At 39.2% G+C, this 19042-nt stretch overlaps 1 protein-coding gene across 2 annotated transcripts in view; it reads left to right on the top strand.

Annotated features, from left to right (window-relative positions):
* Positions 1–19042, top strand: part of PDCD6IP (programmed cell death 6 interacting protein) — a 71179-nt gene that overhangs the window by 25845 nt on the left and 26292 nt on the right. The window contains exons 4-8 of one of the 2 annotated variants that reach the window (XM_052640548.1): positions 2146–2273; positions 4466–4619; positions 5782–5882; positions 8169–8285; positions 17686–17908. In XM_052640548.1, coding sequence (XP_052496508.1) covers positions 2146–2273; positions 4466–4619; positions 5782–5882; positions 8169–8285; positions 17686–17908 — 723 coding nt within the window. Of the gene's footprint in view, positions 1–2145; positions 2274–4465; positions 4620–5781; positions 5883–8153; positions 8286–17685; positions 17909–19042 lie in introns of both variants that reach the window. The other variant, XM_052640491.1, reaches the window with a different exon arrangement.

Here is a 19042-nt window from a genome sequence, read left to right as displayed (position 1 = left end):
AAAGCCGGCTGTAATTACAGGGGAGACTACTAAAGTGCTACATAGCAACGACTGTTTTGCTTTATGACACTTCTGTATGGCACAAACACACAGCTGTAATGCTGTTCTGATTTTCCTGGGTGGTTTGTTCAGTGGTTTTGTCAGAAGCCTTATGATTATTTTGCTTGGTTTTCAGTATCTGGCACATTATGTGAGATCTTGAATGTGGCTATGATTGAATTTGTTCTTCTGTGTGTGTGTGTATATGTGTTTAAAAAAAACCATAACATAAAATATACTATCTTAACCAATTTTGCCTGGAAAATCCCATGGACGGAGGAGCCTGGTGGGCTGCAGTCCATGGGGTCGCTAGAGTTGGGCACGACTGAGCGACTACACTTTCACTTTTCACTTTCACGCATTGGAGAAGGAAATGGCAACCCACTCCAGTATTCTTGCCTGGAGAATCCCAGGGACGGGGGAGCCTGATGGGCTGCCGTCTATGGCGTCGCATAGAGTTGGACACGACTGAAGCGACTTAGCAGCAGCAACAACAACCAATTAAAAAAAAATTTTTTTCCCCCTCATTGTGTGGCTTGTGGGCTCTTAGTTCCCTAGCTAGGGGCTGAACCTGGGCCCCAGCAGTGGAACCGAGTCCTCACCACTGGACTTCCAGGGAATTCCTGCTCTTAACCAATGTTAAGTGTATAGTTCAGAGGTGTTAGGTGTATTCACACTGTGAAACATATCTGGAACGCTCTGATCTTGCCAGTCTGAAACTCTGTGCCCTTTAAATAACAGCTTTCCTTTTCACCCTTTCCCCAGTACTTGGTGACCACCATTCTACCTTCTGTTTCTATAAGTTTGACTGCTTTAGACGCCTCATGTGGGTGGGATCATAGAGTGTTTGTCTTTTTGTGACTAGCATGTTTTGCTTAGTGTAATGTCCTCAAGATTCATCCATCTTATGGTATGTGATCGGATTTCCCTACTTTTTTAAGCTGAACTCCATTGTAAGTTTATACCATGTTTTGCTTCTGTTCATGAATCAGTGAATGCGTGAGTTGCTTCCTCCTTTTGGCTACTGTGAATCATTCTGATATGAACATGATGTACAGATATCCCTGAGACTAAACCCTGCTTTCATTTCTTCTGGGTTTATACTCAGAAGTGGAATTGTTGGATTATGCAGTAATTTTATTTCTTAACTTTTTGAGCGATCTTTGTATTGTTTTCCACACGGCTGCAACATTTTACATCTCCACCAAAGTACACAAGGGTCCTAGTCTCTCCACATGCCTGCTGACAACTGTCCCACTCAGTTTTGTTTTTCTTTACTCAGTTTTGGTTGTGCTGGGTCTTTGTTGCTACGAGGGGGCTTTCAGTAGTTGGGGTGCGCGGGGGCTACTCTCCACTGGGTGAGTGGGCTTCTCATTGCGGGGGCCTCTCTTGTGGAGCACAGGCTCCAGGTACGTGGGCCTCAGGAGCTGCAGCCCTCAGGCTTGGTGGTTGTGGCTCATGGGCTCAGTTGCTCCGCGCATGGCGTGTGGAATCTTCACGGACCAGGGATTGAACCTGTGTGTTCTCTACATTGGCAGGCAGATTCTTATCCACTGTACTGCTAGGGAAGTCCTCTATTTTGTTTGATAGTAGCTATCCCAATTGATGTGAGATGTGTAGAGTCTTAGTCAGAATTGTATTTTAACCAGATAGTCTTCTAGTCCTCTGAGAGATACATTATTAACATAAGGAAGTGAGACACAGAAGGCCAGGTGGGAGTTTGTACCAAGTGAGAAACTGGTTTGAATGTCATGGGAAGGTATCATTTTGAGAGAGCTGATGGAAAAATGGGAAGAATTTATTTGAATTGAATTTGAAATGATGTGAGAATGACTTTTCATTTTGAATCTAATAGTGTGGATGTAAAGGGAAGGAAAGATGAATTTATTGATCCTTGAGTTTTAGGTGATGAGAATATTGTTGTGGAAATAGATGTCTGGCAGGGCAGCTAGAAATATGGGAGAAGATTATGGGTGAGAAAACAGGTGTGGAAACTTGTTTTTGTGAGAGCCAGTGGGATAGAGGTCATAGTATTTCTCTTTGAAACATTCATTTTCTTTAGAAAAAAAATAATCTGATGAATTTTTCCTTCTCAATCTTTTACAGCTCTTGCAAGCTTAGGATATGAAAAGAGCTGTGTGTTGTTCAATTGTGCAGCCTTAGCTAGCCAGATTGCAGCAGAACAGAACCTGGATAATGATGAAGGATTGAAAATCGCTGCTAAACATTATCAGGTACGCAGAACAGTAGTTACTACCTCACTGTCAATACTGAGTTGGATTGAATTGAAAATCATTTGCGATTAGGGTTTATAAATGTTTCTTTACATACAGATGCTTCCTTGAAAAATAATGTACTTTTTAATGAATTGATACATTTTTTTGAAGTCCTTAGATAAAAGAACGTGCTTGTAAACCCAGCTCTGTTTTTCCTCACTGTTGTACACCCAGCACCTAGCACAGTGCCTGGCACGTAATAAAGGCTCAATAAATGTTGGGAGAAAAAATGATTAATCGTTTGAGATAAAATCTTTGGCAAGTCCCTTTTAAATGCGTGACCTCATTTAAAATATTTGTACATTATTTTTGCATAATTTTTCTTAGCGAGATATAGTTAAAATTTCACCAGTGTCACAAAAATGAAGATCTCTTGGCAAGAAAATTTTACCTCTGAGACTTGTGGAGAGGTCATAGTTAAATGTGGTCAGACATGTAATGTTCTTAACTAAATGTAGATTTTGCATACAGTCAGTTACTAATATGGCCTCTTATTTGGCGACAGTGTAGTGTTAACTCAGCTTTTTATGCTTCAATTTAAGGAAAAATAAGTGGTTATTGTGAAGTGGTAATCTATAATTATGTTTTCATGTTTTATGTGGCTTTATCATTTACAGAGTACGTTCATGTTCTCTTGCACACTTGGTGATGCACGCTGCATAATGTCATTCTCGTTTTCCAGATGAGGGGACCAGAGGGCAGAAGTGTTAATGCAGTGATCCCCTGGGGTTTCAGGCGTTCTAAGTTTAGGGAATCCCAAATGGTCCTTGTACTGTCTCTCATGGTTCTGAAGTTTGCTTGTTTCAGAGGTGGAGTTTGGTCTTTTCCATTGTTTAGGGGAGTTGAAGAATGCTGTTCTAAGAAAGTGAGAGCAAAGTGTACTTTAACCACACAACATGCTCCCAGTTTTGGATGGGCACAGACGACAATCCTGATGCAAATATCTTTCCTTTGTGAGGCTATAAGTGGCAGGTTTTTTAAAATGTGAAAATGATTAAAATTTTATTTAGTTTTCTGTTCGTTGTAAACTCCAGTTGTTGGCACGCGAGATCTTAGAGGGGATCCTGGATGACCGAGGGTACATTCCCCTCCTGCTCACAGCAAGGCCCCTAGTGTGAGGGCAGGGGAGGCTAAGTCTCTCTCCAAGCCATTTGCTGCCAAGACTGTCTGCCCTTGGGTAAGTGCTTTAATCTCTGTAGCTCTCCAGTCCTTGCTTGTGAATGGGAGACCAGATCCCTTGGTTTGTAGTGTGTGATTCTGTTACTTTACTGAGCGTGTCAGCTCCTTGCAGACATTCATCTAGTTTTGTGGTGCTTTCTGACTGCAGCAGATGTGATGTTCACTTCGGTACAGCTTAACCTTGAGTTAGCTCTGTGTAGCTTAACTGCATAACCCACAGCTCCTTTCAGTCCCAGACTGATGTCTTTCTTTTTCCCGGGGTCAGTTGTTTCATAAATGCAAAGTTATTTCCGTGTTAACCTCAGCGCAGTGCTCAGTTGTGTCTGACTCTTCTGTGACCTCATGGCCTGCAACCCACCAGGCTCCTCTCTCTGTGGGATTCCCAGGCAAGATATACTGGAGTGTAGCCATTTCCTTCTCCAGGGGATCTTCTGACACAGGGATGGGACCCATGTCTCTTGTGCCTCCTGCATTGGCAGGTGGATTCTTTACCACTGTGCCACCTGGGAAGCTAAGCAAAATATAACAGAAGAAAAATCTGATGGAAAACGTTTTACCAGGGAGCTCTGAAAGCCAAATAAAAGATCCTTAGCCTTGGATCGTCCTGCTGTTCCCAGTTATTTGAGAGATGAGTTTGGGACCGAAGCAAGAACATTTTAGGACTAAAAACATTTTAATAATATCCCTGCCTCTGTTCACAGGTTGGATTTTGAGGAAGTATTTGCAAAAGTTGAATCAGTTTGTCGCATCAGTTTACTTTGTTGCTGTTGAATGTCTAATGCATGTTAAATCTTATTCTGTAGTGTTTTTAGAAAAATATTCTTATTGGTAGGTGAGACGTCTTAGGTCTGTTTTTCATAATGTAAGAATTTAAATACAGTAACTGTTGAACTGAGTTAACATTTGAAGTGGTTTTGTGTCTTGCTGAGTTCTTACAGATTTTAATGAAATTCTCCTTTTCCTTCCTCTAGTTTGCTAGTGGTGCCTTTTTACACATTAAAGAGACCGTTTTATCTGCCTTGAATAGAGAGCCCACTGTGGACATATCTCCAGACACTGTTGGGACCCTCAGCCTTATCATGCTGGCCCAGGCCCAAGAAGTGTTTTTTTTAAAAGCCGCAAGAGGTAATTCCACTTTGTTCTCCATTTTGTTGCATGGGAAAAGAAGTGACAGGCTTTTAAAATAAGGTGATTATAATATGTTCAATGTAGAACTTTCATCTTTGCATCTTTGACCCGTGGTTCATGGAAAAATTTCAACTTTCCTTTTCTGACCTGAAGGTGGTACAAACACATAGTTCAGAATGTAGGCTGTTTCTGAAGTCTTTTATGAAATGTGTAGTTATCATCTTAAAACACTGAATCCTGGAGTAGTAATTATGTAGGTTTGTAACATTTAAAATTCATTCATTCATCAGATATTGTAATTACGGGGTACAGCTGTATGCTGGTCCCTGTGATAGGCTCTAGATGGAGTCAGCAGACAGAGAAGATTTCTGTTTTTAGGAAGCTTGCAGTTTATCATGGGGGAGATGATAAGCAAGAAGTTAAGTAGCCAAGGTAATTTTAGAGAGAGATAATTGCTATAAACAAAATAAGATGTGATGATGACTGGTGGTCTGGGTGTGGGATAAGGATGTAGGGGGAGTCATGCTGTTTTTAGATTCTTCAGTCAAGAAGAATTTCCTTGTTTAAACTAGACTTCAACTAACAAGGAGGAGCCATCCCAGCAGAGTCCCTGGCCCTGCGAGTGAGGGAATAAGGAACTTGTTCTAAGGCGTGTACGTTAGTGTGAGAGAGAAGAACAAGGACTGAAGGTACAAGTGTAGAGGGGTTGAACATGAGAGCAGTCCAGCAGGTGGAAGCTAAACGAACTGGAAAAGGGTTTCTTTTAAGATAACAGCTTATACTGAGGTAGAATTCATAAGTTATAACATTTACCCTTTTAGCATATACAGTTCCTTGGCTTTTAGGCATTCAGAGTTTTGCTGCCATCCCTAATTGTCTTTAGAACATTCCCACCCCTCGAAGAAATGCCACAGGTACTGTCAGTCACTCTCCACTCCTCGTGAACCTTGGCTTCTGACAGCTGCTCATTTATCCCAACTCTCTGGATCTGCCTAGGGAATAATTAACTTGTACACAGGAGAATCAGTTTCATCAACAAGGATTTTGTAAGACAAATGTATGAACTTGTGATCTCAATGTCCTCACTGAGTTACCATGACATATCAGATTATTTTATATTTATTTTCATTGAAATGATCAATTTAATATTTTATTCCAGATAAAATGAAAGATGCCATCATAGCTAAATTGGCTAATCAGGCTGCAGATTATTTTGGTGATGCTTTTAAACAATGTCAGTACAAAGATACTCTCCCCAAGGTCAGTTATTGTTTTTTGTAAATACTTGGTTGTTTTGCATGTGGAACTATTCGGACATTTTTGTGTCTTAAGCAAGTTGAAAGTTACGATTTCTAAAGAGATTTGAAATTTAAGGGGAGGCATTTGAAGAATGTGTTTGTAGAAATAGTTTTTAATTTAAGATGCATGACACTTTCTCTTTCATATTTAGCGAATGCCTTTGCTTCTGTTCTTTACAATATTTATTTTTCCAAGCTAAAACTCTTTCTGAAAAACTGTGAATACCTATCTCCAGTAATTTTATCAGATCAGGGCATTGTTTTGAATCATTGGTCCTTTGGTACAGCATGATACTTGAGCATGTTGATTATTCACTCTTTTAATTATTGTCCTGTTTTCTTAAAGATGAATCTTAAAGCACACAACAGACATAAAGACAAAAGGAAAAGGAAACTTAACAAATTCACCCCGTACTTTGATTAGAATTGAGTTTTGCCAGCAGGGACAGAGAATTGGGCTGCTGTTGTACAGCTCAGGAAAACCGCCGTCTAAAACCTCGTGTCACAGGAAGTATTAATTGTTTTAATGTTAACCTTTCTGAAGCAGCATTTGAAGAGACTAGTCCGTGACGAGCATTTGTGAATGATAAAGCAGACAATTAGACTGAGAAGTAATTCAGTCTGCTTAAAAACAGAAGCTTATAGATTGAAATGTCTTAAGAGTCAACTGCTCTCTTTCAGAAATGTTCAAGGAATTCATTTTGTCTGTATGCTAGCAAATGGTATTTGTTGCGTGCTTTTTATTAGGGAAAATGATTTATAAGTCATTCAGGAATCTTTATAAATTATGAAATTGCAGACAGTTTTGTGGCAAAATAAAAAAGCACGAAAGTACATCAACATATGAGTGTTGAGAATAAGCAGAATATGAGCATCAAGGAATTTGAAGTGTGCTGGAGATTTAAAATTCACCAAGAGATCAGTAGAAGAATTTGCCTAGGACTCTTGGGTAGTAATAGTGTTGCTGTTAAGAGACTTGGGATCTCCTCTCACCTTTTCTTCATTTGAAAGACCTCGTGATCAGCTGCCCAGTGTACTGTTAAATCCTGTGGGGCCATTAGTTCAGTCCTGTCCTGGCGAGAAGACAGTGTCACCTACAAAGACTTGGAAACTACCTCTGCACCACTCCTGGTATTCCATGAAAAATCTCCTATTTAAGTACCCAGTTGCTCCAGACTTAACCTTGAGAACTGGCATGAGCGCAGTTTGAGATTTTAGATGTCTTTTATTTTTGCCTTTTGACTGATAAAGCTCATCAGGTATTTTCATATTCTAGTTATAAAACTGGAATATCTGCAAGTAGTGACCCAGGAAGCTAGGAAATTATTCACTGGGAGACAGGAAAGCAAACGAGGTAGTCATTCAGCTTTCATTTCTCTTATTACTATTATTTTTTGTCTAGACAGTGATTGTCTGGCATACTTCTTGGGTACTAAGTGGCACGTACTTCCTAAAAACATTGAGCTTATAGGGTAGGGGTTGATATTTTGGAAGACCCTCTACTGCTCTTTTGGCTCATGTTTTTGGATCTTCTGAAATCAGTTTTGGCTGGAACTTTTTTCAGAGCAAATTAGGGCAGAGTAACGCTTCATCATTTCAGTTGTTAGCTCAGTGCCTCTGTCTGCTCTGTGTTTTTGAGTGTATGCTATTGAAATGTTAGTCTTTATGTGATGCTGTGTAATTTTTATATGGCTAAAAATCAGTTATTAAAATTCTCTTGGATTGTGAATTTAAGTGGGAACTTACTTCACTGTCTTTTGTCTTTTAAACATGATGAAACAGTCAGCTATAGAGCAGTTTCATTAGTATATGTGAGTAATGGTGTCTTAGTTAACTGAGAGCTGGGTAAGGGGCTCACGAGCAAGCTGCTAAAGCCCTGTGCTTGATGTTCCTCTGTGAATGTCCATTCTACTTCTCTTTCTAATGCATGCTTTCCTTTTTTCTTTGTAAACAAAATGTTGACTTCATGGCTAAAAGAGAATTGTAAAAACCTAAATTGGCTACATTTAACAGTTAAAAAACCCAATTGTTAATTCTAATTGGAAGGAAAAAAACCCTGAATTCATTGAATCCAGTCCACACAAAATCATGTGGTCTCCTCTGTTTACACCTAATGACTAACCTATCTCTAAACTATTAATGGGGTGATTCTAATTTCTGTCTCCTTTTCCTTTTTCTTCCTGCATCCCATGTTGTTTGTGGTGGTTTGTGTGGTTGGACTCTCCCTGGTCAGTATTTTTATTTCCAGGAGGTGTTCCCTGTCTTGGCTGCAAAGCACTGTATCATGCAGGCCTATGCTGAGTACCACCAGTCTATCCTGGCAAAACAGCAGAAGAAATTTGGAGAAGAGATTGCACGGCTACAGGTGAGTTTCTTAGAAATAAATATTTAAGTCACTTGAATACTTGGATTTCCTTTTTCTTTTTTTTAGTGAGATTCCAAAGTTTGCTCATAAAAAGCTTTCCCACTCATTTCACCTGTCCATGAAGATGGGTGATTGTTTTTATTTTTTAGGCTATGGAGGAAATGGCAACCCACTCCAGTGTTGTTGCCTGGGAAATCCCATGGACAGAGGAGCCTGATGGGCTGCAGTACACTGCCTCACAGAGAGTCCGATGTGGCAGAGCAATTGAGCACAGCACAGCATACCTACTGTGTGCTTTTGGAAGTTTCCTATTTTATCTGCAAATTTCATGTTAACTTTGCATTCAGTTCTCTTTTATTTACTCATGTTTATTTTAGTATAAAATACTCTAAATTAATTTTCATGCTCCAGAAAGGATGTGGAGTGCTTAACTTGTGGCATAGCCTTTGTCTATAATTGGGTCATACAATTCCATAGTTTGAGAAGGACAGGCGTAATCTATATAAATAGATCTTGTAATCAGCAGACTACCTTCTATGCTGTATCTGCCCTAGGTGTGTGAGTAACTTGCTATGACATCTGGGGCAGCTTTGCAGCAGGGGCGAGTGGTGTTATACGAATTGTTTATAGTTTGAGAGTTAGTCAGCAGATGGTAGGAAGATGACTGTTATGGAAATTTAAGTATGGACTAGTATTAGAAGATACAATGCAAATCTTACTTAGGAAATTCAGTGTAATTAGTCTTTTCATGAGAAGAGAAACCCAAGTTTTATGAAAAAATAAAATAGATGCTTGTGTTATACTCCACATTGACAAAATCAGAGAAAGGCACACTCAGATTATCAAACATTTATTTGTCCAGGGATTCACTTTGATTGTAGTAACTTAGCATCATATGAAGCAGATGAAAACATATGCTTCTGAGAAAGGGGTTTCTAGGGAGTGTTTTTTCAGGGTAGTATATTTAAAGTATCAGGAGTATGGACTGAAAGAAAAGCACACAGCATACAAGTCGGAGTGTAAGTTTTATTCAGGGACTTTACGGAGGACTGTGGCCTGGGATCTCCAGTACTCTTGCCTGGAAAATCCCTTGGGCGAGGAGCCTAGTAGGCTGCAGTCCATGGGGTTGCTAAGAGTCGGACATGACTAAGCGACTTCACTTTCACTTTTCACTTTCATGCATTGGAGAAGGAAATGGGAACCCACTCCAGTGTTCTTGCCTGGAGAATCCCAGGGATGGGGGAGTCTGGCGGGCTGCTGTCGGGGTCCAGCCCTGGTGGATCCAGGGAATTCGACGGGTGGACAGAGTTGGCGAGGAGAGATTTATTTAATTAGAGATGTAAGGTTAGATTAGGAAAGAATAGTGTAGTAGGAAAATTAGTGGAGAAAAGAGGCTGAATAATTTGGTTTACGTGAAGAACTAATAAAACCTTGAGACAAGAGGTTTGCACCATTTACGTTAGGCCACTGGCACCCGTTTGAATAGTGGAGGGTGCCCCGCCTTGGGCTCCCTCTCGCGTGGGTCTTAGAAGCCAGGGCAAGTAAGTAGACATGGCGAGCCTCCACGCCCCAGATGGGAATTGAGCCAGAAAATAAAGAAGACGGGGAGACCAAGCTGCTTCGGTGAGCGAGGCCCCAATAACTTTATTTTTTAAAAGGACTTTATACCTTTCCCACAAATGATGTTGTGTACATTATCTTCTGGCCTTGGAGGCCTGTGAAACATTCTAAGACCCTCTTTTGATGAAGGCTGCTCAACCAGAAAACTTATTTTCCCTTGAAGTGTTTTTTCTTTATATTTCTAATCTATGTCGAAGTATCAAACAAAGTTACATTTCCAGGAAGCAAAAGTGCAGTAAGTTACAACAAAGAAAGAACCAATTAGCTCAAAAGTCTAATGTGGTCACTTTCAAGGCTACACTTGTTTTTTCTTACATTCTAACTATGTTAACTAATGTGCTCCCAGGTGTACAGTGGATGAGATATGGGAACTTAGCAACAAGCATTGGCCCAATAATGAAATCCTATACCAGCACTACTGTAATAACTTTTAACTCTTTGAAAGACTTTATGTTTGAGGCTTCCCGTGCCTCTCACAGCTGGGGGGCTGTAAACAATCACATGCGTAGTTGTAAAAGTCCAGGTAAGGCAAGTTAGAGAGCCATCAGAAGGGTTTGAGCTGAAACACTCCTTTCAAATGCAGAAGACTGAAGCCCTAAGTTAACTTTTTCCAGGAAGTGTCAGAAGAGTGGAAAAGCACAGTGCAATAAAATCAGGCCTACTCTGGTTTTTGGGGGTAGATGTTCAGGAAAACTCAGGGGGAACCCCTGAAGCCAGATCACACCTTTGCATTTTGTCTGGCTTCCTTTCTCATGACCTTTGCCATGGGTGGGATTCCTCATGCTAGCTCCTGGCAGGCTGCCGTCTATGGGGTCGCACAGAGTCGGACACGAATGAAGCAACTTAGCAGCAGCAGCAGCAGTGGCCTGGGAGATGGCCTCTCAGTAGCTCCGAGGAACCTTTCTGAAGAGGTAGGGGAGAAACCCGCTCATATTTGATTTTGATGAGAGAATACCTCCAGTCAAGCAAACCTTTCAGTAAAAGATTCACAAAGAACAGATATCCCAGGTTAATGATTTTAGTGCTTTTCTGTGTATGGGAAGATACAGGAATCTGGATTCATTAACATTCTTCCAAAGATATACATCTGTCTGAGGGGCCTGTTTTTCCAGAGCGTAAGGAGGGCATCATCTTGTTTTTAATCCTGAATTCCTCTCTCAGGGTCCACTGTTGGTCAGCCACTTCAGTGAATATTGACTAGATGGTAAACTAGTCTTTGTTTTACAGAAGTATAGCTTCTTTATTTTGGGGAGATTCTGGAACTTTTATATTCAAATGAGTATTCTCTATAAACCAGTTGTATAAGATCTCCTTTTGAAATTTTAATTTAATTTTTAAAACCTCTTTGGAAAAAGGAAGCTATTTCAAATTCACACAGGAGATAAGGACTTCTTTCACTTTTAGACACTTTTTTCAGCTATATACCTGAAGAGTGTATAGCTTCAATTACACAGCTTTAGTCATAGGTCAGAAGTTAACAACATAAATACTTACTGATTCATGTCTCCAGGGGCTGTTCCTCTTTCCATTAGGCATGAGATATAATTTTCTTACTTGATTTGAGCTGAGACATAGGCAAAGAGAACAAAACAGATAAAAAAGATGAACAGTAAGTCATATTCTCTGCCGTCTCCTGCTCAGAACTCCCCACGTACCTGATGGTCGCACCGTTCAGTCAGTTTTGCAGTCATTGTTAACAGTAATGGGGAAAGCTTTTAGTCATGAGCAAGCCAGAAATAAAAAACAAAATTGCAGGACTCAGGAATATCACAGCAATAGGTAAGATAGCAAAGGGAAAATTGCTGTGGGTGATTCACTTCTGGGGCCAAGAAAAATTGTACCTGGGCTTACACAGCTCATGAGTGTGCTTCTTGGACAGTGTAGTTCATCAGGCTCCAGGAGATGGGTCTACTTGATCGTCCTGGTGAGTGTCTAAAGCTACCAAGGCTCAATTTTTAAAAAGACATAAAAATGCAGTTTACCCTTGAACAACACAGATTTGAACTGTCCAAGTCAACTTATATGCAGGTGTATTTCAATGAATAAATATTCGGCTCTCCATACTGGCAGCTTCTGAATTTGTGGAGTCACCCAACTGCTGGTCGTGTACTGTGTTTAATCTGCAGACACAGAATCTGTAGGTACAGAGGGCCAGCTACAGGACTTGAGCATTCAGATTTTAGTGCCTGTGAAGAGTCCTGAAACCAATCCCCCACAGATACTGAGGGATGCCTCTATATAGATGTAAAATTGTGACTCAGATAAAATGGATACATACCAGATATTTATTTAATTCATTAATGAGTCTAATAAGATGATAAAACTGATTTTATGAAAATATTGTTTTTTCTTTGTTAGATACTACTTTGTAGGTATTAAGGAGAGTGTCCTCCTTAGATACGTGCTGAGATATTTAGGGATGAAGGGTTTGATGTCTGAAGTTCAGTTTCAAATAGCTATTTAAAAAGAAAAAGTCTGTGTATATGTGGGAAAGAGAGCGAATATGACAAAATTGGTAACAGTTGTTAAACTTGGCAGAGGAGGTGTTTTTTCTCAATTGTTCTGTTCTTTTAATTTTTCTGTGAACTTGAACATTTTCAATATAACAATTGGGGGAAACAGGCATACACTTAGCCGATCTCTACTTTTTCCCTTCTGTTTTACTCCCTACAGCCTTTTCCCCCACTGCCTCATAAGTAATTTCATGTTTAATCCTTTCAGTGTTTTTTTTAATTCTCTTTGAAAATATAAGCAGATATGTACACACGTGCATGCACACTTAATGCACAGTCTTAACTCTCCTGGTGTTTATATAAGAGATCATAGGCCATGGGTGGCACATTGCTAAAGAATCCACCTGCCAGTGCAGGAGACACAGGAATTGTGGGTTTGATCTCTGGGCTGGGAGGATCCCTTGGAGTAGGAGATGCCAACCCACTCCAGTATTCTTGCCTGGGAAATCCCATGGACCGAGGAGCCTGGCAGGCTTCAGTGCTTGTTGGCCGTAAAGGGCCAGACATGACAGAGCAGCTGAGCACGTGCATGCTGTGCGTAGCGTTGTGCATCTTATTTTTCTCATATAGCACATTGAGGCCCTCTCCATTTCATACAGCCGCAAAGAGGCCTTTCTCATTTCTCTTTGGAGCTGCATTGTACTTCACTATATAAACCACACGTTACTGCTGGATACTTGGGTGTTTCCAAGATTTGTAATTACAAACCACACTGCAGTGATTAATTATGTGAAAGTGGCATTTTGTATTTCAGTAGTTGTCTTAGCTCAGGCTTCCATAACAAAATACCATAGACTGGGTGGTTTAAACAACAGAAATGTATTTTCTCATAGTTCAGGAGGCTGGAAATCTGAGGGTGTCAGGATGGTGGGCTTACATACTGCTAGCCTGTCTTCTTGCTGTGTACTTTTATGGTAGGGAGAGACAGCATGCTTCTGGTGTCTCTTCTTACAAGGGCACTAATCCTTTCACAAGGGCCTCACCCTCGTGACTTCTCCATGATCTCCCGAAGGCCCCATGTCCAAGTACCATCTCTTGGGAAGTTAGAGTATCAACATACAAATTTTGAGGGGGTGGGGGTGGGGACACAGTTCAGTCCATAGCAGCAGGTATATCTTAAATTCCTGGAAAAGGGATTGCTGACATCAGAGTATAAGTACATCTGTAATTCATTGTATATTATATTCAATTCTTGGATCTTTGATCCACTTGGAGTTTATCCTGATAGGTGATGTAAAGAATGGATGCAATGTTTATTTTTTCAAATGGCTACCCAGTTGTCTTCAGATCGTTTACTGCAATGACTTTCTTTGCCCCATTGCATTGAGATTTTGACTTTATCACTTACTAAATCCTTCATATGTATTTGGGTCTGTTTTTATTCTGCTATATTGGCCTGTTTTATCTGTTCATGTTCCAGCTATACCATTTGAATCATTGACACTTAAGAATGTTTTAATACCTAATTGGTGGTGATCATCTCTCATTCCCTGAATTTTCTTGATTGTTCCTGCTTATGCATCTGTATGAATTTTATTTAAGTATTTATTATGGAAAGCTTCAAACATATATATATAAATAAGAATCATCAAATATCTATTACGTAGTTTCAGTGATTATCAATATTTTCTCTGTGTCTCATCAGTTCCCCCTTCCTCTTATTTTTTTGATGTATTTACAGCTATCTCACGTATCATTTCATCCTTAAGTTACTTCAGTATATGCCTCTAAGATAGATAAGACTTAAAAAAATTAAAACCACAATGTCATCCTATCCAGTACAGTTAGTTCCAGTTTGTAAGCTAGTAACCTAATACTACCCAGACCTGGTTTAGTTTTCTTTGATTTCTTTCTAAAATGTGGTTTTATAGTTTGTTCAAATAAGGATTCATGTGCAGTCCTCACGTTGCGTTTGGCTGATTCGTCTCTTGAATTTTCAGTTTGTAATGGCCTCTGCTCCCCAACTGCCATGTAGAATTGTCTTTACTTTTTCTTGTTTTGTATGTTTCTTACAGTGGTTTCTGTGAAACCTATTATCCCTTTCATGTTCTTTGCATAAATGTTTCAGTCTTTCTTTTCTTAAATGATTTCGTATTTGTCTTCACTGAGTACTTTGGGTCTCGTTTCACGTTCTGCTGCTATCAGAGTATCACCCACTGTTACCTGAGTATCACCCACTGTCACCTTGCTATCTGAATAGCATCTCTGTTCATATTTTGTGTTCTTCTGGTACTGCGATTGCATTCTTACGTCTTTTAGCTTATTTTGCCTTGTTTAGTAGGCTGTGTTCTTTTGTTTGTGGCAACATTTCTTTTTCTTTTTTCTTTTGGCTGTGCTGCACGGCTTGCGCGATCTTAGTTCCCTGACCAGGGATTGAACCTGGGGCCACAGCAGTGAAAGTGCAGAGTCCTAACCACTGGATCACCAGTATTTCCTGTGGCAACATTTTCTTTGGTGAATTTTCCTTGTCTGTTGAAAAGTTACACTGCTCAGTTTCACCCTTTTCCTTGTGGTTTCTTTGTGTTGAGGCAGATGGAATGCCTTTTTGGTTACTTGTGTTTGAACGAGCTTGATTTTAGTTGAAGAGGTTCCTGGGTGGGGGAACACTGGGTATCTTTCCAAGCCTTCTTGTGTAGGGCCCTTCCCCTCTGGTTCTCAAAGCCTGCTGTAGGAAAGATTCCACTTTTGTGCCTTTGCTTTTCCAGGTGGTTTATCTGCTGTAACAGTTTGAATTTTGTGGACGTTTTCTGAGTGCTCATCACTTTTCCTCTTCCCCACTTTTCTGCCCTCTTTTCTGCTTACCCAGTATCCCTGTTCTTGTCGTTATCTGCCTTGTTCGGAGGAGGCCCCTCAGTATTCCGTTTTTCCTTTGACCCTTGTGTGGCTCCAGGAGGCCATTTGGCTTTTCCTTTATCATCAGCTGGCAGCTGTCACCTCATTGCATTTCATTGTTTTCAGATTTGCTTAACTAAGCACTTTCCCCTCAGGGTGGGCCCTTAGCCTTCCCTTGTTTCTCCTGCTCTGTTGCTCCTAATACCAATTTTGCTATTAAGGAGAGTGTTTGTTTGATCACATTTACAAGTCAAATTTGATGTACAGATTTAAAAAGTGGTTTAAATTTGTGTGTTTTCCCATCTCCTAGTTTACACTAAAGATGTAGCTTTTGTTTTGGTTATCCTTATTTCTATTTCATATTAATCTTGCACAAATATTTTAAGATTTCTTTGCATTGCTAGTAACTGGATTATTATTTTTTGTTTATCTTTCCAGATTGGTGGTGGTTTATCTGTATTTTCTATGTTGATTTTGTATCTAAACTACCTTTTACTTAGAATAGTTGGTTCCTTTAGATTTTTCTGGCATGCAAATAAATATATCACCTGTAAATAATAAATTGTTCCTTTTCTAAATTTTATACTTCTAATTTCATTCTTTTGTCTGGTTATTTTCACATGGTCAATGTTCATGATGATACTGGTGATCTTTGTTTTATTTCAACTCTAGGAATATTTTATTTTTCTGCTAAGCATGATATCAGCATTGAGGGTTAAGATTTTAACATATAAGGAACTGGATATTTATTTTTATTTTACAAAGATTTAAGAAATGTCAAGAGTGAATATTTTATCAAATGATTTTGCAACATCTGTGAGATAATTTAATTTTTTAAAATTTATTATTTGGAGAATTATATAAATAGGTTTTTTAACATTAAACCATTCTTATAATCTTATAATTTTGATGTTTTTACTTTATTTTTCGGTGTTTTTGCTTTTATGTCTTCATGTGGTCACTACAGATGTTCTTTATAAGCTTGCGACTATTATATATTCTCTAGTTGTGGAGTGCAAGGTTCTCCATGTCTGATAAATCAAACTCATTAATTGTGTTGTTCAGAACTTCTGCAATCTTAACCATTTTTGGTTTACTTGGTCCATTTATTGCTGAAACAAAGAGTGTTAAAATCATCCACTCTAATGATAATAAAATGGATAGATTTATCAGTTTTTTATTATAATTGTTTACATAGATGTCAAGTGAGTGTATGCTCCTTGGTTCTGTCTCGTCACAACAAAGATTTGGAGTGATGGACATTAAAGCCCTCTGTGTGTCACAGCTCTTGGGTCTTGGACAGACTGTTATAGCTCTCAGGTCTCAAACGGACTGTGTTACAGCTCTTAGACAAATCAGTGTTACAGCTCCGTGTTACAGCTCTATTTTATTTAGATAATAGCAGGAAAATCCATCCTCGAGACATGAGGGCATGTGCCCCAGCGCGGCCGGGGAGAGAGAGGGCCCTTTGGCTTCTCTTTTTATATGGTTTTCCCTCCCCCTGGGCCTGCCCTGTGTAAATTGGGCCAGCCAGAGGTGCTGTTTGTTCTACCTGAGGCCCTCACTCCGGTCCTCGGACCTTCCTTTGTTCTATTTTTGTAGGCTTTTCCCTTCCTTGTCTTTTAGCCACCACCATTCTGGACTCCTGTTTCCTATTCTAACTACCTAACGTAAAGCCTTTCAAATACAACATTTGTGAGTTTATATCTTTCTGGCAAATTGTCAGTTGTTAAACATTATATTACTGCATTTATCCTCAATCTATTATTTAGATTTTAATTATTATTATGTATCCTCAAATTGTCTATTTTATTTGGTGTTACTGTACCCAATATCACCTAAGTAATTTGAGCCCTAAGTTTATGTAAGGCTTATGTTCATCTTTTGTATCACAAGGGCAAGTTTTAAAGAAAAAATTACGATTGTTGCTGACATGACATGCTGCTTTGTTGTTTTCCTGCACTGCAGAGTTCTTTTCTGACCCACCGTTTTCATCCCACATGTAGCCCTTTGAGGTTTCTGCCTTCATGTGGGGGTGGGGCGGTGAAGGGGGATGTTTCTTCTTTCTAGGTTGCTGTCTTAGGTAGTTTCAAGACCCCGTCTAAGTCTCCCTGAGGGCTTTTAATGCATTTTAATTGCTAGTCCTTTGGATACAGAAATACCCAACAGCCAGAGACAGCTTTCCTCAATGTCAGTTTATAGTTTTGATTTCTTTTATTCTCTTGGTAATTCATCCGTGTCTTAGAGGGGTGTCTGCTGTGTAGTCTTCATTTTTGATATTTTGGTATTTTTTGATAAGAGAATTGCTAGGTTATTCTGTTGCTCACAATGCTAGTAATGCTAGTCTTTAAAGATTTTTTAAAAAAAAACCAAAGCTTGGATATTTGTTGGAAGAAAAGAAAACTTTTTTTTCTTTTTTAACATTTTCTTGCTAGCATGCAGCAGAATTGATAAAAACAGTGGCATCTCGCTATGATGAATATGTCAACGTGAAGGAATTTTCTGACAAAATCAACCGTGCCCTTACTGCAGCAAAGAAGGATAATGACTTTATCTATCATGATCGAGTTCCAGACCTTAAAGATCTAGACCCTATTGGCAAAGCCACACTTGTGAAATCTACTCCAGTCAATGTACCCATCAGCCAGAAATTCACCGGTATGTCAGCTATTCAGAGGCACTTTAGTGTTATTTATTTTTTCTCCAGTTTAATCTATTTTTTGTAGCTAAAATCACATAGTTACAACTGTATGCTTTGAATATAATTTTATTCATATTAAGTGAAATTTTAAGATGGACAGTAAATGGTAGTAAAGCATAAAGTATACAACAGAGTCAGAAAACTTGAAACTGAGTAATTATAAAGACTTAAATGAGCACTTGTCTTTTTGTTAACATTTGTTATTTAAGATTCTGATATTAAAAATAAATGTATATAAGTATGACTAAGCATATAAGCTTCTGGAGTCATGGTTGTATCAGATAAATAAATGTCATCATACCCTTGACTATTATAGGTCTTTGCAATATATGGTAGCCTCTAGCTAATATTAGATCCCCAGGGATCTAATATTTCTAAGTTATTGGATGGTTATTTTAGAATTGGCCATCTGTATCTGTGGTTCCACAGCCATGAATTCAAAGCAACTGCTGACTGAAAATATTCACAGAGAAAATTTCCAGAAAGTTCCAAAAAGAGTAAAACTTGAATTTGCAGTACTCTGGCAACTGTTCACATAGTGTTTACATTGTATTAAGTATTACAAATAAGCTAGAAATGATTTAAAGTATATGAGAGAATATGTGTAAGCTGTATGCAGACACTGTGCCATTTCATGTAAGAGGCTTGAGCATCCTCAGAGTCTGGTACCCACTGAGGGACCTGGAACCAGTCCCCTGAGGACACCATGGGACTACTGTACTTACTTCTGTTTAACAAGCTCAAAGTGTTTACCATGTGCCAAAAGCTCTCTTAAGCACTTTAAAATATTAGTTCATTTACTTCTTACAGCAGCTATATGAGGCAAGTGTGGTTATTATCCCCATTTGACTGCTGAGTATACTGAGGCAGAGTGGTGTAGTCATTTGCTCAAGGTTGCAGAGCCAGGAAGTGGTAGAGCTGGAAACCATGGTACTATGGTCAATTTTATCAATGAATGAGTATTATTTTCTCTTGTGTAGATTTTCTTCTCCCAGAGATCCCTTAAACTTAATGATAAACACATCTTTGAGAAAATTAAGTTCGGGGAAAAGCCTTCGTTATCATTCCCTGTGAATACAGTGTTCTAAAAA

Source organism: Budorcas taxicolor, chromosome 1, assembly GCF_023091745.1.
Source record: "Budorcas taxicolor isolate Tak-1 chromosome 1, Takin1.1, whole genome shotgun sequence".
Lineage (NCBI taxonomy): Eukaryota > Metazoa > Chordata > Mammalia > Artiodactyla > Bovidae > Budorcas > Budorcas taxicolor.
This window is presented reverse-complemented; position numbering and strand designations above follow the sequence as displayed.